The 21243-nt window shown below is 39.4% G+C and overlaps 2 protein-coding genes across 2 annotated transcripts; one reads left to right on the plus strand and one right to left on the minus strand.

The window, feature by feature from the left end:
* Nucleotides 1–214: 214 nt before the first annotated feature.
* LOC121895093 (potassium channel subfamily K member 15-like) lies at nt 215–3769 on the minus strand. The gene is made up of 2 exons (XM_042407931.1): nt 2212–3769; nt 215–1993 (listed from the first exon to the last, which is right to left on the minus strand). Exons 1-2 carry the CDS (start codon nt 2507–2509, stop codon nt 990–992), a joined length of 1302 nt encoding a protein of 433 aa, XP_042263865.1. The 5' UTR covers nt 2510–3769; the 3' UTR covers nt 215–989.
* A 9567-nt stretch (nt 3770–13336) lies between these two features.
* Nucleotides 13337–21240, plus strand: ogfr (opioid growth factor receptor). Its single transcript, XM_042407929.1, has 7 exons — nt 13337–13662; nt 14222–14287; nt 14698–14779; nt 14873–14951; nt 16502–16568; nt 19314–19462; nt 19554–21240. Exons 1-7 carry the CDS (start codon nt 13531–13533, stop codon nt 20659–20661), a joined length of 1683 nt encoding a protein of 560 aa, XP_042263863.1. The 5' UTR covers nt 13337–13530; the 3' UTR covers nt 20662–21240.
* Nucleotides 21241–21243: the final 3 nt, after the last annotated feature.

Here is a 21243-nt window from a genome sequence, read left to right on the forward strand (position 1 = left end):
ATCTATTTTTTTATCAAATCTAAAAGGGTTCTGGTAGTTGAAAAAAATACAAACAACAGAGGAAGACAAATAAATACAAAAGTCAAATAACCTCCCGCAAATGTGAGTTGATTTGTTCAATCACTGGATTAAAATAAAAACACTCACACATTCAATGGTCCTTTTCTTTGGTTTAATAAAACAATACTGTAAGAGACTCACATCGAATCTGACTACAAACCAAGTCTACAAGGAAGCAACACCTCCCTGACTGGAAAATGACCAGGATTGTGGGAAGTTAACCTGCTACATATCTGTTGCGTGCTACATCCATTTAATGTCAATCAGTTTTAACAAGCATAATCTCTTGATATTAGAGTGCATTAGTGCTGAACAATGCACAAAAGGTTATTCTGACCCCCAATTATAAGTACTAAAAGGATTTATTAAACTCACTGAGCTAAGAAGCCACATACCTCATGTGCTTGGTCAAAGTTCTTTAAGGCTTTTTTTAAAATATAAAAGTATAATGACATCTTCTAGCTATGGCATGAAAAATTTAGGGTTTTGTCTAAAGCAGGAGCAAAGTCCACCAAGGATCATTCACATACCTTCACTGAACAGTTATACACTCATAAATAAAGTACTATTAAAAAATACTTCTGTTAAAACTGTAGATTAAAAGCCCAACCTTTTACATCTTTACATAGCACTCATGCATTCACATTGTGTGCTACACATTCTCTTTAGCATGCACTGCACTTAGGCTTACATGCGAGGAAAACTGCAGAATCACAAACATAAATGATGTCATGGCGGTAAAAGAGGAAAAAAAAATCTCATCCTTGTTTTACAAATAAAATCGTTTTCAATAGCCACAAGAGACGGTGTATTTGTTTAACAGAATCAGTGTCTTCTGACATGCACAAAAAAGGTGTGACACAAAATACAGTATCAATGAAAATATTGTTTACAGTCTGTGCAAACACTCACTCTCACTAAAGTGCTCTTTAAACTGACTTTCTCCTTGAACGGGGGAACTCTCGGAAGCTATGCCCAGGTGAGAGTGTGCTCCCTGGGGAAGAAAGTCCAGTGTTGTCAATGGAACCTGGCGAGCAGCCCTGGATGCTATAGGAGACTGAGTTGTAGTAAACAGAATTGATATGGCAGCCGTGGTGTTCACTGTGGGACATAAGAGGACTATCACAAATGCCCAGCCGGTAGCACACACAGGAGCAGAGAGAGCTGAGGCTCGACTCTGGCCCGTGTCTGCCTGCCTTGATCTGAAAATGCAGCCTGTGTCTGCAGGGGCTTTTTCGTCTCTCCTGGTCCTCCACTGGAGAAGCAATGAGGTTAGTGCGGCTGGTTCCCTCCTCCATTGGAAGGAAGAGGGTACTGTGGCTGCGACTGTGCACCAAGTTGCTCCTCTTCCTCCCCCTGTGGCCGTCTCTGCTTTGTTCAACGTGGACACCCACAGCCCCATCCAAAAGGCCTCTGTCCCTCTTCAGTGACGCCCTCTCTTGAGCATCTCTCCTCTCATCCTCAGTATTCATGGTGAGGAAACGAAGCACCACCAAGTTAAGGAAGGCCCCAATAACAGTCAGCCCCACCAGGATGTACATGAAGCTGAAAGCCACATAGGGGGTTTTCTCCTGGAGGTCCTCCTTTTTCTGCAGGGCCACAAAGTCTCCAAAGCCGATGGTAGTTAGTGTGATGAAGGAGTAGTAGTAAGCATGGAAGAAGCTCCATCCTTCAAAGTGGGAAAAAGCTGCAGCCCCCACACACAGTGTTCCGATACAGGACAGGAAACCCACTAGGACCATGTTCTCCATGGACACCTCAGTGCAGTGAAAGCCCAGGCACTGCTTCGCCTTATGTAGGAGATAGCGGACAAATGTGTTCATCCTCTCTCCCAGACTCTGGAACATGACCAAAGTCAGAGGAATGCCCAGTACAGCGTAGAACATGCAGAAGACTTTTCCTGCATCTGTGCCTGGTGCTGCATGTCCATAACCTTTATGCAAAGAGATGGAAGTGAGAGGAACACCGTGACGCATAGAAACGCTTGAATGGTAAAACGGAAATTAGGATGGAAATTAAATGGAAATTAGTCTGTAATCAAAACAAGTCTTAAATGTTGCATTCGTGCAGAAAAATAAACTGATATATAGTAAATGCAGTAACAACATTATCACTCATCTCAAAAGATAGCAGTAATATATTCCAACTTACCAATGGTGGTGATGACTGTTATGGCAAAGTAAAAAGAACCAGCAAATTTCCACTGTCTCCCGGCGCGATGGGGCTCAGCTTGCAGCACTACTCGCTCGATTTCGCGGTAGTCGTCCTCGGAGAAGCGGTACTTCTTCTTCATCTCGTTGCGCTTCTGCTCCAGGATGCGTCTGCGGGAGCTCTCCGACTCGGACTCCAGCGCGTCAAACACCGCGGCGCCGACCAGCAAGTAAGAAAACATGCAGAGGATGAGCGACAGAGTCCGGACGTTTTGCTTCTTCATCCTCGGTGTCGGCATGAAAAGTCGGGAGCAGAGGCACAGTTACAGGTGGTGGTACTGTTCTTCAGCGTAGACTCCACATTGGTCTTGCAGCCTGTTGCGTGAAACGTAGTAGCAGGAGAGGCGTGTAGGAAAATATAACGTGGAAATCTTTGTTGCCAGGTTTGAATTTAATGTTTATGTAAAAACGCGCATATCCCGCTGTGCGCATTGAGAGCGATCGATGCTCTCCACACGGTCATATGTTAAAGCAAGTGGCCTCAGCTTGTCTCTTCGCATGCGCAAACCAGTCGCCAGTAAAAGGCTGTGTGTAATATGATTCATGCGTAAGACACATAGTAAGCTGTAAGCATCAATGTTCAGTCTCATCACACCTGTGTGCAACAAGTTAAGTCCCGACTCGACCCGGCAGATACCAATCTAACATGAGGAGGGGGATTCAGCACCATGGACAGCAGCCGGTGGGATTCACATGAACTGGCCTTCTAACTGCGTATTCAAGGTAGAGACATTCAGGGGCTGAGAACCACGGAAACCCAGAGTTCAGGTAGAACAAGCACATTGTATCTCCTCTGGAATATATAAAGAAAGTTCTGCTTGCTTGCGTTCAAACACACCATCACAAGGCTATCCTAAGTTCTTACGTCTGAAGCTCAAGTAAATGATGACCAGGCAACATGTTGAAAGATAATTAAAATTACTTAAATAGTTAGTCTGTGTTAATTTGCAGGTGTAAAAAAAACATGAGAGCATAATACATTACTGGATTAAGAAATATTGTGCTGGTGAGATTAAAAAAAACAAACAAAATGGGCTCATGAAGACTCTCAACTAACTTTTGGATTTACCACTTGACATAGCAATAAACTCACGGATTCTCTTTCACTCACAACCTACTGAATACATGTGAGATGGATGATAATGTCCAATTCTGTGTATAAGTCAAAGTAAAGACAGTTTTAATTGATACAATACATTTTTGAGATCTTGTGATGATGTCATCCAATGTAAACTATATTCCTTTTACAGATTCATATCAATAACATAATAATGAAGATTGTTTGTTTTTAGCACTGATCACAAAATCAATGGTTACAGAGTGCTTTAGAACAAACAAATATAAAACAACAAAGAGAAAAATTGACAAATAAAACACATGTTACAACGCTGTATATTTATTAGAAAGCCATTCAATAGAAGTGGGTTTTCAAATGGGATTTAAACGAAGATACAGATTTTTTCATAACATCATAACAACAAAATAGATTGTGTGTGTGTGTGTGTGTGTGTGTGTGTGTGTGTGTGTGTGTGTGTGTGTGTGTGTGTGTGTGTGTGTGTGTGCCCCTGCACATTAGTATGCTGATGTATGTGTGTACACTAAATAAACGACATTGCTACACTAGATGCTTCTGGAAATTTACTGTACTGTAGGTGATGCTGGTTGCCATGGTTACTTATACCAGAAGCCCAGACTTGGACTGTCAGTGAGGTTGAAGCTAATACGTTAAGCGCAATGATCCAGACACTCACTCCGTGAATTATATTGCTGTTGCATCACAACAAGTATCATTAATTTTTGTTACTCAGGCTGGATTTTTTTTTTGTTTCGAAGAAACATGAAAGGAAAGAAAATAAATATCACACAGTTGTATCATATAAAAATTGAGAACCACCCACCTTGTGCAGTAGGTATTAGCAGCACCAACAGGGTAATGCAGGTGGATTACCATGTGTTCTTTTGTTCCTCTCAAACAGAGCAACCTGCTCTTGGTGACCCTGTTTTTGTGTTAAGTGGCTAAATCAGCACACTTACATCCCTGTTGTGATTCAAACCAGCTCTCCATAAATCAATTACCTCTCAGCTGATAAGAGAGGAACCTGAAGCCCTAACAGCCACCCATCAATCCGCACAGCTTGTATTCACATCCTTTTCAAAGCCCAAGGACCTGGAACAAAGTGAGGAGGCCCATCAATCCCCATTGGTCCAGGGCTCAGGGATAAGTATTTAGACTCAAAGAGATGCCTCATTGATTTATTTTCTCTCTCTCTGTTCTCTGCTTTGTCTCAGGTACATTTCATTATCACACACACACATATTATCATGCAATCTACATGGAACATTGAAAACAAATGAAGAGGATATGGAAATACTGTCCTTTGTCCACTCTGTAGCTAATAATGCCTCTTTTTTGATTAGTTATTAATTATATGTAATTCTGAACATCTGACTTACAGTACTGCAGAATACTTAAGGACAAATTATACTTGTTCACAGGTCTGCTTCTATTGCTAATACTGTGTTATTATCGACATTATTATTATCATTATGAAGGTTGCTGAATGACAGCTGGTGAGTTAGTGGATGCTTTTTTCTTTGGGAAGAATTTGGGTAGATACAATAATATATAAACTTATTTTTTTGGTTCTTGCCGAAAAAGACCATTTCTCCTTTCTTAGTGCTCATTACGCCCCACCTGGAAGCAATCCTATTTTATGTTTTACCCCCATTTTTCCTCATTAAACACTGCCCACAGAAAGGATTTGTCCATTTTTTTTTTATCTCACTAAATCACAAAGACCTCCTCGGTGTCTGTGTTGATGCTGAGAATATGCAGATTGTACTGAACCATTTTAGGGATGCACATGGCATCATGCAGAGAAAAGAGGACCTTTTGCCTGAAGGCGCATTTCGCTCCTAAATAAAACCCATCTGCCAATTCTAAAAGAACAAAAATGCAAATCTGGCAAAATCCTGGAGGAAGGCTTACAAAAATGAAGCTCATCTGTAAAAGCCAAATTTTTAGAATGGAAAGGGTGTCTTTAGCAGGGAACAGCAGCTGTGCTTTGACAGGAATAAGAGAAAATTACAGAAAGGCACAAAGCAGAAGTGCAAGATGGGAAAGAAGCTTGATACTGTGAGAGGCTTTGTGTGTCAACATGCCTGTTGTCAAAGTGAAAAGAAGACTGGCGGCCTTAAGAGACAAAGTTGGATAGTTGTGAATTTGACTGCAAGGGCTTATGTCCAGATAATGATCCGGTGACTTCCTTTGACTTAGGGATGTGATTATGGAGGACACATCTGAATTTGAATTTGCAGTTTAAAAGAGAATAGGAAAAAAACAGGCTGACATTCTGCATCCTAAACAGACAAAGGAATATTAGAACAAAAATCAGAATTACAAGAATTACTGTTAATTGGTTGAACTGTTTTATGACTCCATTTGCCTGTCATCATTTGATTTCTATTTGTGTCCTATTAAATATGAGCGTTGAAAATTGAGCGTGAAAACAGTGTTACAGCCGTATGTGCTGCCTGTTTTGGGTTTTTTTGTCCTTTTCCTCTCCTGTCTATTGCTCTGCCCAGGTCATCTACACTTAATCAGTCCAAAATGAGGTGCACCTGGCCCAGGGAGGAGGACGTTAATATCTCCCAGGTTCCTGTTGCAAGAGAGGCTTCTCGTTTGTGGACTGCTGGTCTTGCCTCTCAGCCTGAGATTTCATGTTACTTAGTGTTTCTGTTGTATTTTGATTGTTTATAGTAGTCATTTAGTGTCTTGGTTTGTTTTGTATGTTTTCGTTAATAAATCCCATGGTTTGGGTGTCTTAAAAGGTTTACTTTGTTAAAAGAGTTTTACTTTGGGTAAATGGTGGATTATTGTTCGACCCATAGGGCTGACCAAGGGTTGGGCGTAACAACAGAGATTACTAGAAAATCCCAAACAACTATATTACACAGCCATAATTTAAAATGTAGATACATTTTGCTATATCAATACTCAACACAAACTTCTATAGTCTCAATATTACATCAAAGAATTACATTTCTGAGAGTGGTGCCACAGTTACCACCTGAACTGGTTTGAGAATAAATATTGAAAGAGCAGACTGTAAATTATACTAATAAAAAATTTGATAACTGGAGGATAACACGGATGAGCTAGCTGTAGTGTCATGATACAGTATAACACAATGTCTTTATGTACCAGCAGTAAAGCAAATACAATGAGGAGGCAAGAAAGTGGGCCACAGCCAGTTGTCAAACCAAGCATGATATAGACATGTGTAAGACCAAGTTTAACTTAAATATCCTTGAACACTGCTCTAGACAAATTTGTGATTTGAGCTCCAGAGCAGCTACTAAACTGTCCTTGTCGTGAGATTGTTTTACTGTTTCTGAGGTCAAGAATGAACTTTCATTCTCAACATGGACAGAGAGTTCTTAAAGTGCTCAGACAAAATGGAAATATTAACATCTGCAGTACATTTCTAGAAAATTGTGTCATACAATCAAAAGCTCCAGAAGACCTTGGGGTGAGATTGTTCTGTCAGCTACTGTTTCCAAGGTCGGTAGTGAAATTTCAGTCATAAAACTTGTGATGGTTTATGATACACAAGACACAGACAGGTAACAAAGAGAATCACGGAGTTAAAGGAGCATACAGTCAGTTCAGGCAGAGCCCTAAAGTCTGTGCGCTGCTTTTGACGATTTTTACATACATGTATGTTTATTATGGGGATTATCTCTCTAAGCAGAATCCCTGTCACTGCTTGGATTCTTTGATCTCCCTCAGACACCCTCAGACCGCAGAAAAGGTTCTGCCAAATCTAACTATTTGCTATAAAAGGTCATTACGTGACGTAAGTGTTTCTGACTGAACCATTAGGTATTTTTACATGCAGGTATGGCAACACTTTGGCCAAAACAGCCACAGTACGGAAACAATCTGCCTACCTGAGAGACACAACTATTCTAATACAGAAAAAGCAATCAAAATATGTTAATGAGTTTGTATTCATACCCAAATTTAAACAAGAATTGTAATTTGCTAAAGTTCATGCCATGTTTGACTCTGCTTTCTTCACATTGAAACACTCAGACATACACTATATGCTCTCTAGATGTAAAACAAGTCTCTTCAGAAATAGGTACTCATAGATACAGAAAGCACGTCAAGAGACAATGACTACAAATGTTCTACCTGTCAGAGTGGAAAAGTAGTTTCCTTCATCTGCAGAGGAGAACATTCCAGGTAAGACAGTGCAAGATTAGATAATATTAGGAAAGCAAGAGTAAGTATTATCCCCTCGGATCTGTCACTGACTCACAGTTAGAACAGCAAACTGAGTTATATTTAGTGCTGTGGCACAACTCACAGAGGCCTGTCTGCTTTGTGCCATATACAGGGTGGATGGACTGAGCCTATAAAAGTCCTCTGTCATCTTCTAGTCATCCACTCTCCATAGCTTTAAAGAAAAACTTTAAGAGTTCTCCTTTGTATTTCTTAATTATCCGTAAGATTATACACCGTTCCTTTATTATACTCCTATATTTCTGTTTGTAAAACAGAAAAGATCTTTGCTTCCTTTCATTGGTTTGCTTTGTCAGCAAATACTTCTGATCCTCTCACAATAGAAGAAAGTGCATGATACACATTTTCTCTTTTATGCACCAAAGTTGAAACACCACACAACATGACGAGAATTCAGATACTATGAGTCATGGTAACGCCACTGGATGGCTTTTGTTGCAAAGCAGCTGCAGAAAGTGTTGAGTGTTTTTTTTCTACATACAGTAGGTCAGCCACCAAGGATGAATGATGCCATTAAAAGTTGGTCTAAATCTATATTGGTCTGACTCTGACATTTGTATTATGACTCTTGTTGAACAGCTTCTTATGGTCTTTAACTGTTACTGTTACAACTTGACGCTTTAGACAGATAATCTCAGCTGCTGTTTAAACTTTTCCTACAGCTCGTACATTTTTGAACACACAAAGTCAGTGCATCATTCAGTGACCACGTTTGCTGTTAAATTGGATAATTGGAAACAATCATATTAATCATAGTGAGGCCACAATTGAAGTAAGCAGTTACAGTAATGCACTTCGACTTCTGCTTAATTCAATGTATTGGTCCATAAAAATGTGCAGAATAGAATTGAATAGAATTGTGGGTGTGACGATTGTATATAAATATAAGTGAAAGAGAAAGAAAATATCTTAAATAATATAAATATATTAAACATTAGAATAAGTATTACATTTCAAAAGGCAATAACTGTGTCTTATTGGAGATGCAAGCTGTGCCCTGAGTACTTAAAACATTGCTATTCATTTGACACATTGATTGCAGTAAACAAAATACACCAACATTATAAGTGACAGCCTGATAAGCATTTAAACATAAAATGTGAGAAAGAAAGAAAATATCTTAAATAATATAAATAAATTAAACATTACAATAAATATTACATTTCAAAAGGCAATAAAAGGGTCTTATCAGAGATGCAAAGTGTGCTCTGACTACTTAGAACACAATTTTCACAACTTTAAAACAATTAATATGAGAAAAAGGGAAGAGTAAATAAGACATACCAGTGTATGATTGCTTAAAGGCCAGTAAAGACAGTAGCTGATCTACACCAACACATAACTTGGCAGCCAGTCAGACCTGGAGCTGTTTGTATGAGTTCAAACTTGGCCTGGTTATTATGTAAATGTTTACTAAGTTCAGTTTTACGCATCACTAAATTAAAACAGGTTGCACCACACAGACTAGTTCTTACGTAGAGATAAGTTAATGAGGTAATGGGATATAGTTGACACATCTGACCTCACACAATACACCTCAAATTACAAACGTTATGCCAAAGATGTTAGCCTATACAGTGGTGTGAAAAAGTGTTTGCCCCCTTCCTGATTTCTTATTTTTTTGCATGTTTGTCACACTTAAATGTTTCAGATCATCAAACAAATTTAAATATTAGTCAAAGATAACACAAGTAAACACTAAATGCAGTTTTTATTATTAAGGGAGAAAAAAAATCCAAACCTACATGGCCCTGTGTGAAAAAGTGTTTGCCCCCCCTGTTAAAACATAACTTAACTGTGGTTTATCACACCTGAGTTCAATTTCTCTAGCCACACCTAGGCCTGATTACTGCCACACCTGTTCTCAATCAAGAAATCACTTAAATAGGACCTGCCTGACAAAGTGAAGTAGACCAAAAAATCCTCAAAAGCTAGACAGCATGCTGAGATCCAAAGAAATTCAGGAACAAATTAGAAAGAAAGTAATTGAGATCTATCAGTCTGGAAAAGGTTATAGAGCAATTTCTGAAGCTTTGGGACTCCTGCGAACCACAGTGAGGGCCATTATCCACAAATGGTGAAAACATGGAACAGTGGCGAACCTTCCCAGGAGCGGCTGGCCGACCAAAATTACCCCATGAGCGCAGCAACGACTCATCCAAGAGGTCAAAAAAGACCCCACAACAACATCCAAAGAACTGCAGGCCTTACTTGCCTCAGTTAAGGTCAGGGTTCATGACTCCGCCATAAGAAAGAGACTGGGCAAAAATGGCCTGCATGGCAGAGTTCCAAGACAAAACCACTGCTGAACAAAAAGAACATTAAGGCTTATCTCATTTTTGCCAGAAAATATCTTGATCCCCAAGGCTTTTGGGAAAATACTATGTGGACTAAGAACATCATACCAACAGTAAAATATGGTGGTGGTAGTGTGATGGTCTGGGGCTGTTTTGCTGCTTCAGGACCTGGAAGACTTGCTGTGATAAATGGAACCATGATTCTGCGGTCTACCAAAAAATCCTGAAGGAGCATGTCCGGCCATCTGTTCATGACCTCAAGCTGAAGCGAACTTGGGTACTGCAGCAGGACAATGATCCAAAACACACCAGCAAGTCCACCTCTGAATGGCTGAAGAAAAGTCAAAGTCCTGACCTGAATCCTACCGAGATGCTGTGGCATGACCTTAAAAAGGCGGTTCATGCTCAAAAACCCTCCAATGTGGCTGAATTACAACAATTCTGCAAAGATGAGTGGGCCAAAATTCCTGCACAGCGCTGTAAAAGACTCAGTGCAAGTTATCGCAAATGCATGATTGCAGTTGTTGCTGCTAAGGGTGGCCCAACCAGTTATAAGGTTTAGGGGGCAATCACTTTTTCACACAGGGCCATGTAGGTTTGGATTCTGTTTTCCCTTAATAATAAAACCTTCATTTAAACTGAATTTTGTGTTTACTTGTGTTGTCTTTTGTCTTATATTTAAATGTGTTTGTTCTGAAACATTTAGGTGTGACAAACATGCAAAAAATAAATCAGGAAGGGGGCAAAAACTGTTTCACACCACTGTATGTGCAAAAAAATAACAGGTTAGCGTAATAAAATAATTCGATGGTGTGTTTTTCAGAGTTAGTAGTATGCATACTACTAACTCTGAAAAACATACAGCATTTCTCCATGAACTGTATTTTTTTTTTTTATATATATATATATATATATAAATAAAATTAAGTCATTACTACTTTCACAAAGAGTTTGCAGTTAAGTGTAATATATTGTCTGGCCTCCTAAAACTGTTAATGTTTGGAGTTATAGTGTGTCACAGCTTGTGATGCTACAGTGACTTCCAGTTTACATAGCTGATGGGCAACAGATGTGTCTTGGCAACCAGTTCACAAATAACCAAAATCTTTACTAGCTAAGACACTCTAAGTTTTAATGGAACCTGCTTTAGTAAATCACTAGTTTGAAACACACAAACTTAGCAATGGGAATATAACGATTACCTGGTACATCTAGTCTTGATGAGCAGAATTCCCCCTGATGACCCTCGACTCCGCCTAGCAGACTCCTGCGGGGATAAATTATAGGAAACTCATAGTTACAAGGGGGAGATAGAGTAGTAAACAACTCCGACAGTCTCTAAATTCCTGGCAAATCTCCTACTAACACAGCCAGACTGGGTTTACATAATTATTATAATCTCTGTGCATATCAACAAATCTTTCCATCTGTATTAGACTCATTGAGGATAAGGCAATAGGGAATCCATTTCATGAAGCAGCGGCACTAAATAGCAACAGCAAATACTGGATGCCTGCAGAGCCCTCTGGTTTCCACAGTAACTAAGACCAAAAATAGAAACCCACACCAGCGGCCATTCAACATTGAATCCCCTGTGATAATACATGATTCTATTTATACCTCCCCATGTATAAATGCATCTGTCCAATTACTGTCAAAAGATGGACAACATGGTCCAATTATATGTTCACACCTCTGAATCCTCCTTTGTGCCAGTGGACCTTGTACTAGAACAATTGAATCCAACTTACAATGCTGTGATACTGAAGATATTACCCATGTGTAAGACACTTCTACTGAGAGCTCAGACTGGATTCGCAGATGAATTGGACTGTGTTTGGACTATGTGCATGTAAAAAAGAGCAAGAAAGAGCGTGCAAGTATGAATGGCTGCTTCAAGGTGTGGTTACATAGAACTGCAGGGTTATTACATGTTAATGACATAAAGTCCAATGCTTCACTCTGGTCAAATTAGAGCTGCAAGAATTAGTTGATGAGAAAATTAATCAGCAACTGTTTTGATAATCAATTAATTTTTTAAGTCCTTTTTTTTAAAGCAAAAATGCCAATAATGAGATGGTTTTAGGTTCTCAGATTTGTCCTTAACAATTTAATCTTAATTTTGTTAATATCTTTGAGTTTCTGTTGTTTCAGACAAAATAAGACATATGATGACATCATTCACCGTGGAAAATAATCGTTATTTGTAGCCCTAATTAAAATTGTGCAGTACTGAGTATGATCTGTTTTCAAATGTGGCTCATAGCTGTCACAGTGCTTTTCAACAGGCTCAACAAAAAAAAGCCAATACTTGTTATTTTGGGTATCACCCTTTTGTGACACCCTTTAGTGTTATGTTGTAGTTTAGGAATGTCAAAGATAACTGGGGTGACTAGGCTGTCAAATTGATCTAATATCAAGCACATCAACATTTCTGCATTTGCTGAAAAGATGCCTGCTTCTCCTGCTCTTGAACACCAGTCTTAAATAAAGCTGAAACAATTAGTTGATAAAGTCAATCAGCAGAAGATTTATCAGCAACTATTTTAATAATCGGTTAACTGTTGAAGCAATTTTTCAAGCAAAAATACAATAAATTTCCTTGTCCAGCTTGTCCGATGAGAGGATTTGAAACTTTTATTTGAGTGATGTGATTAACTGACTAACTTTGGGTTTTGGGCTGTTGGCCAGACAAAACAAGAAATTTGAAGATATCACACTGGACTTAAGGACATTATATTTTAAAATTGATTAATGTTAAAAAAAAAAAAAAAGAAAAATGATTCACTATTCATTAAAATAATGACATCCTTCCTTGAGGAGATCAGACCAACAAAAACTCTTTTGGATATTTTTCAAAATCCCACATTTACAAATTAGTTTTTAGTTGATTATTTGCTATTTTTTATATCTTTCCTTTTGCAAAACTGATTTAATGTTTGTTCTGTTTGATTAGTAAAGTGCTTTGCGACAGCGTTTAACGCTATATAAATAGTATTCATTTTGATTTTCCTACATACCTAGCTTCAACACCTCTACCATTCATTATGAAAAGCATATAGTTTTTGCATCTAAAAAACATGATCAGAGTTGCCAGAATTTCTGCTTGCATCAGCTGATTTTCTCCTTAACAATAACATTTTATTTGCCTTTATAGATTAGATTTATACTGTACTTAAGACTCTCATCAACTGAATTGCATTTATCAGAATCAATTACACCAGCCTGTATGGTGCCTTGACGGAGTGTCGGAAAATCAACATACTCAATAGAAACAATGAAATGAACGACCTCATTAAGTGACAAATAACACTAATACACTGATCCCGAGAGGCAGAAACTGGATGCTACATTGTCAGATTTTCTGTTAGGCGTGTTTTTACAAGGCCAATTGTGTTAGTAACGATGTGTAGAGTTGCGTGAGGGTTAAATTACTGCTACTTAGAAGGGGCACCTGAAGGCAGCATCAGTGCTGCAGCCGCCAACGGTGCCGCTGCCTGTCTGATGGTCGACTGCAAAGACGGATGGTCAGGGCCGTCCCCGTCTAACCTGAACATGAAAGTGTAACTTGATTCACGCCCGTTTATATCGTTAAACTAGGTTACGCGTGTATTTAGCTTTAGCTAGTTATTTAACGTATTTTTTTTAAATAATGGAGGACGACTGTGTGTGTGAGTACGACTCGACCTGGGACACAGAGAGTGATGGAGACGACCCGGCCGGAGAGAGCCAAACCCGTCGGTCAAGTCAAGACAAAAACAAATCTGGGTGGACTTTAGTAACAGTACGTGCTTTTAATTATTACTCTACCAAACCATAACTTACCTAAACGATGCCATGGCATGTGATATGGTGACTCCTAACTCATTGCTTATGCACTCGGCCAGGCGTTTGCTGTTATTGCCATGACTGGAAAAGCTAATGTTAGCTTTATGCCTTAACGCTGCTGCTACTGCAGGCTTGCTAACTAGCCTAGCTGGCTGCTGTGACGATAGCTTACTTTTGACGGGTTGTAAGTAGCTGATGTTACGTCGAAACATTTATGTTGGGACTGCTTACAGCGATTACTGCTCATAGTTTGTTATTCACGTTAAAATGATTAACATTAATTAACTGCTGAACCCTTTTGCCAGAGTAGGAAATGGATTAGCATGTCAATTTTCCTCATCAGTAGAAACATTGCAGGTTTTGTCGTCATTAGTAATTATGACAAAACCTGTTATAGTTGCAGTAATTTCAGCTTTTCATAACAATAATAATCCCCCCCTCCCCACCCACTCTCACCGTTATATAACGGTGAGATATTGCACGTAGGTTAATTTCACTTTTACTTTCATTTGCAGTGGCATCACACGCCCAGAAACATGAGGGCAGCAAAGGACATGCAGAACTACAGGAGAGGATACCCAGTAAGTAAGGTTAAAGGACCAGTGTGTAGAATTCAGTGGCATCTAGCGGTGAGGTTGCAGATTGCCCCCCCACCACCCCCCCTTTACCTTCCAAGGAGTTGGAGAACCTATGGTGGCCGCGTTTGGTTTGTACATTCTGGGCTACTGTAGAAACTCGGTGGTGCAATATGGTGATCTCCGTGGAAGAAGACCCTCTCCCTATGTAGATTACGAAAACACAACGATTCTTATTCTCTGGTGATTATACACTAATTAAAACATACTTATGAATATTATATTCCATTTTTGCCAAGTCCGTTCAGCTACATGTCACTAAATTCTACGCACTGCACTTTTAAATACACCATTGAAAAGCATCTCATCTCTCACAACTGAGAGGGGTCAAATTATGCTCTTTGTTCTTTTGACAGAATCTTACAGATGACGAGTGCTCAGAGGACAAAATGAACAATTTGCAGTTTTATCTCAATAAATATCCCTCCGCTCCTGATGGTAATATATTATAACTTTCTCAGAATGTGCTGTCAGTGTTTTTGAAAAGTTAAATGTGTAGTGACATGATGCTTTCTTGCTTATGTGGCACAGATGTCTACATTGACTCATTTCTTAAAGAATGGAAAAATGACTACAAACGACTGGAGAGAGTTCACTCGTACATTCAGTGGTATGTATTGTGTAAACATTGTGGTGTATGTTTTGGCTGTGTCCAATGTGAGGTTGCAAAGCTAATGTCATCTAAATCTGGTGACCTTGCAATCTGTGGCATGTTGCACACTCTTAAAGGATAGGTTCACAATATTTCAAGTCTGTCAGTTGTCCATATGAACACTGAAAGAGGTTTTCTTCACTGTAATAATTCCTCTTGTTCATACTGGCTATTAAAAGATCCCCTTCAAATGCACTCTCAGCGTAAGTGATAGAGGCCAAAATCCACAGTATGTTCACACAGTCATTTTGTACTAAAAGTTTGAAGCTTATATGATGCTTCAGCAGTCTAAGTTAGTCATATCAAGTGGATATCTGCCGCATTTACAGTCTTTTTAGCACAAAATTCCCTCTTTTTGTTTTCTCGGACAGCATTTCCCTGTTGAGCTGCGGTGGAAGTATAGTAACAAAAAGAGGGATTTTGGCACCAAAAAGACTAACGTTGAAAGGTATCTGCTTGATTTGACTAATTTGGAAGGCTGAAGGCTTCACATTAGCTTCAGATAAACGTTTAAATACATTTTTGCATGGAAGGAGGCTTCATCACTTACATCGTAAGTGCATTATGAAGGGATCTTATAATGTATGTTGTGCTCCTGAAGCTCTTGATTAGCAAAACGTGTTGTAAGGCTAATGTCTGCTGCACCATTGCACGTCTAAGGTGAGTGTGGGTGGTTTGATAAAAAGCACTGTAAGAGAAACAATCTGCCAGTGAACAAGTCAGTAACTTTGTATCTTGTTTTTAAAGCAGTTATAGCGATATAAATCAATATGAATCAATTAGTTGTTTGATCTATAAAATGTCAAAAAATAGTGAAACATGTCGATCACTGTTTCCCACAGCCTAAACATGCAACTTAAACTGCCTTGTTTTGTCCCGACCAACAGTCCATGACCCAAAGATATTCAGTTTACTATCATAGAGGACTGAAGAAACCATAAAATATTCACATATAAGAAGCTGGAACCAGAGAATTTAACAATCAACTAATCATTGCAGTTCTAAAACCAACTTTAGAGTAACACACATTCCTCTACTTTTTAAGTACCTGGTTCAAGCCCTTTGTTCCAAATTAAATGGTCAGGGTAAAAAACTACCCATTTCATGTATTAGCTACACTACATTTTATTTTTCAAAATGTTGAAATTAACCTCCAAAGACTGTGATTGCTTACTTTTCATCTGCCTAATGACAGTTTTCTAGTCTCAGCTGTCACTAAATACAGATTCGACAAAAGAGAAACTATGATTAAGCTGACACTTCATTCCAGCGAAGCCCAGAACGATGTCATGCTGTCTGTTGACACAGTGTTGCTGCTGGTCAAGACTGTTTATTAGAAGGATGTATTTAGTAAAATCATAGGGTTTCAGAGTTGTATGTAGTGTCCTTTTTGTTTTGGGGTTTTTAGCAGTTGCAGAGACGTTTGACATAAGTGCGTTAGTGTATTGTTTCTTTTTATGTTAACTGGTTTTGTGTTGTTTCTCTCTTTAATCCTCTGCCATTGTAAGGCTGTTTCCACTGCGAGAACCGGGGGTTAATTACATGGCTTCAGAACTCACCAAGAAGGAGATTGAGGTGAGTGAGACAGCAGATATTTAAATGAATGCTCAACCACAACAGTTAAATGTGCAGAGTTTGTTTGTCAACCGTAACTCGCAACTTCGGGTGCAACATAAAGCAACGCAGGAAATTAATTGGATCATTTACATTGATGACACAGAACCATATCTGATGAGAGCAAAGCCAGAATTGAATGCCGTCCAATGAGTTAAATATGTATTTCGGATGCTTTGGCTAGAGATGCGTGATATTAGACAGGCTGGTTGAATCATCCAGAAAATTGAACTGATGCCATAGTTTCTCTATGCTCAAAAATGGCTTGAGTGATAAATTCTTTCAAAAATGAGCTGCAGAAGTAAAAAGCTTGGCCGTCCTGGAGGCCTAGCAATTTCCAGTAAGACTGACTGGGGGCCTTTGTTGTACGCCATCCTGCTCTCTCCCCTCTCATTTCCTGTAACCTTTCTCTGGTCCAGTATCAAAACGAAGTGCCCCAAAAATACTTAAAACAATTTAAAGCTGCATATCTAATGAAATAATGTATAAAAATACTGCATTGTATTATGTAAATATCTTTTTTCCAACATCATTATTCATAGATTCTGCTTCACAGCGCTGCAGCCCAGATAAAGACATTTTCCACATTTTATCATTGTCCAATAGTGTAGCCTGTCTTAGGGGATAATGTCTCTCAAAATGTTAGATAAAATTTGGCTATTTTCCATTAGAAAAATTTCATATCTTCAACTCAAAGCTTACTAAAAGTTAAACACAGTGGCCACCATATAACCGCTTCAGGTGACAGCTGTAGCATTGTTGCTTAATTATAGACCTGACCTACTCTTCATTCCCTGTTACCAGCCTCACCAAACATTTTCTTGCATTGCAGGACACGAGCACATCAGTTATCAACTCACACTGTCATTTATTAACATCCGTCTGTAGAGAAAATATCTGAATAGCTTGGGAAACCTGTGTTCCAAAATATTAAAGTCTTTTCATATGGACATCACAGACACATAAACAGTGTTTCCCCTGGGATTTTTTTCAGCAGCTTTACTGTTGTGTGCGTGCCTGTATTTGCGCACAAAAACAGTGAAATAACTACTTAAAAAAAGTACTTAAGAATTGTCCCAGACAGGTTTATTCATGTTCATCGAGCCGTGTGTGTGATCATTTACAGGAGCTTTTGACACCAGAAGAACTCTGGAGGCCCAGATAGCTGTAGTTGTAATTAAATGTCAAAGAATGAAATGGCTCAACACAGTCAGGGGGTTTGTGGGTTATCCCCCAAGAAAATCTGATGTTATTTGACTAAAAACTATGCATTTTCACATCATTTTGGACCTACACAACACTGGTTGTAGTTTTTCACAGTACACTCAGGCATTAGCAAGGAGAAAAGTGAAACAAATAAGCTCACTGATGACGTAAGCACTATGTCCTGAAGTAATCCTAGTTCAGAACAGGATTAGAATTGATTTCTATTTTAAATAGGCTTGGGCGGTATCTATTTTTTCATACCTTCATACCATCCTGACATTTCACTGGGTTATACAGTATATGACGGTATTTGTGTAAAAAATACCGTGATGATTGCGGGTGATTGAAGTCATTGTAGCGTGTATGACATTGTTTAGCCTACAATGCTGTGTGTCTAATATGCAGTTAGCCTACTTAGATGAGTCTTTCTGGATTTAAATACTTATGGCCCATAGAATAATGAATAGATTGGAAATAAGGGCCCTTCTTCCATGGATTCTTGCTGGAGGACCCTTGTTGCCGCAGAGGATACCGACACGTCCGTGGGCTGAACAGAGATGATGTGCAGATGTTGCTCTTTAGCTACAACTTTCTTGAGGCAAATGGTGCACACAGCTTCGTCCGTGTTAGCTGGCTCACCTTTATCATCAGGACTGAACCCAAAATACTCCCAAACAGAGAAAGCAGAGGCATTTTTCTTTTTTACTAGTCCTGTAACGCTAACCCCACTACTAGCAGTCGCTATCTTTCTCAGCTCAGCTTCCTGTTTCACCAGTAGAGACTGACCTCTGGTGGTGCGTACTGTGCACTACATCACCTCAATACAGCGTCTCTGAATCAGTTTATTAGAAAGAGGAGCGTCTGTATTATTGACGGTATTGAAAATCATACCTTCAGGATTTCTAAATACCCTGGTATACCATGTAGTTGTCATCAACTCGCGTAAAATGTTACCTTTCACCTCACCTGGTTCACTGTCTCCGCTGGCCTCTCTGCTCTGTGTCTGTGTACGAGTGGAGGAGTAGAGCCCCGCCCTCGATCAAACACCCACACAGGGAGCAGAGGAGAGGACAGAGAGTTGAAGCTGCAGCGATGACACTAGTTCCCATTCGCTCACCACTAGCTCTAGTCAGCTGCTTGAAGTGGAGGATGTGCGCGTGGTTTGCATTTGTTGTGATCATTATGTACAATGTGAAATTTCATTGGTGGTGTTCATCATTTAGCAGCAGCGCTGCTGTTGAAAGCATATAGGGGAAACACTGCATAAAAATAAACCTTAAGCTTTTTTTTACTTTTTTTTTTTTTTTTTTACTGATAACTATACCGATTTCTGGCTAGCTAGGAATGCAAACCTATTGGATACCCTGAACATATTGATTTCCATGTATTTATTTACAAGTATGACCCCTGTTAGTGTGATGTGTGATCACAAAAGTTATAGAAATATCCTACAATATTTTGTCTCATTCACTTTTTATCTCCACCGTATGTGCTCGCCAGGCCTTCAAGAAGAATGAGGATGCCAAAAAGAGACTAGTTGAGTCCTATGAACTCATGTTGGGCTTTTATGGCATCCGTCTGGTCAACAAAGAGACAGGTGAAGTGAAACGAGCAGAGAACTGGAAGGAGCGCTTTGGAAACCTTGAGCGGTAAATATTCAAATATTCTCAAGTAAGCAACTTCCGAGATATGTACTTTTTTTCTTTGTAATTTCAGCTTCAACTGTCTCATCTCTCACAGGAATATGCACAACAACCTGCGCATCACTCGTATCCTGAAGAGCCTCGGAGAGCTGGGCTTTGAGCACTATCAGGCCCCACTTGTGCGCTTCTTTCTTGAAGAGACTCTGGTCAAGAAGACCCTTAGCAGTGTTAAACGCAGTGTACTCGACTACTTCCTGTTTGCAGTCCTGGATAAACACAAACGTCAGGAGCTTGTGCGCTTTGCCTACCTTCACTTTGAGCCAAAGGATAAGTTTGTGTGGTGTCCCAGAAAGATTCAGAAACAATTCAGGAAGGCAGAGAAAAGATCTGATGCTGTTGGGAATGGAGATGGAAAGGAAGAAGTGTATTCCCGGGGTAAAAGCAAAGACGGAGAAGCAGTTGTGCCACAAAAAGAGGATGGACCGGATAATGTTGCAAAAGCCCAGAAAGGAACTGATAAAACTTCAAGTAAAGACAAAAACAAACTATCTGAAGCATCCCCAGAGCCAAAACAAGAAGCTGAGACTGTAGGAAATGGAAATTCAGAGGCTGAATCTAATAACGAAATTTTAGGAAATGGAAATGACTCTACAGATGATGTTGATGAAATGGATCAGTCACCCAGTCCTGACACTGTGATGGCAAAAACTGAGCCCAGTGCAGACAGTGAGCTCAAATATACCAACAACTCAAAGGACACCATGCAGGAAGCAGACAACATTATGCAAACAGATGGGGACATTGACACTGAAAAACCACCGAAGAAGAAGAGAGAAGATAACAAGGTGCTGCCAAGCAACGGCTCTACTGGGGACTTAGCCAGTGGGCAGATGGAGGAAAAAGCTGGTGCTAATAAAGCCACTGGTCGAACGAGCCCGTCAGCGCAAACCCCCCTTAAGACTGCGAAACACTCACCCTCTCTTTCTTCAGAGAGGGAGGAAAAAATCCCAAGGACTGATTTTAATCAAGTGCCAGATAAAAAGAAAGAGGAAGAAACGTCGCAGGCAAATGCGTCGGCAACAAATGGGTCACTGACGAGCACTGACAAAGCTGCAGGTGAACAGACAAATGGGAAGGAGTCTGAAGATGTTGATATGGAATCAAACCCCCCCTCGAGCTCAGACCAAAATGTGGGGAATTCATGAATAAACTAGATGATTGGAGAAAATACAATAATTGTGGATAAATGAAATGTAATATAGGGACAGAGTATGACTTAAAAAGACTTTCTGGGCCTTATTTCTACTATGTTTGATGTTTAGATATTGATTCTTTTCACATTGAAGGAGTATGTGACTCAGTTTATACATGGCCATCAGACAGTGTTAAAAGATAAGGTTGGTGATAATTTATATATTTTTTTTAATTATCAACAAATCCCATGAAAAGATCAAAACCAACAGTGTGTTAGTCTGTCTCTTAATACTTTCTGACTTCACTACCCTCTCTGTGGCATTCAGCCTCAAGCCCATTCATTCATACAGAGGACATGAATCTTTAAAAACAAGTCATGAATATGTAGTTAAATGTTAAAAGGCAAAATAATCTTACAGCTGGGAACTGTAGCTTTTAGCAAATGTTACTGATACAGGAGTAAATAATAGTTTTGTTGCAGTCTATTTCCAGTGGCGGATTTCGGAGTATTTACGGCAGCAGGATGGTGTGTATGGGATCAACTCAAAACAAACTACAGTGCCCATGTTCATAGTAATGAAGGAACATGTCAC

This window comes from Thunnus maccoyii, chromosome 4, assembly GCF_910596095.1.
Source record: "Thunnus maccoyii chromosome 4, fThuMac1.1, whole genome shotgun sequence".
NCBI lineage: Eukaryota > Metazoa > Chordata > Actinopteri > Scombriformes > Scombridae > Thunnus > Thunnus maccoyii.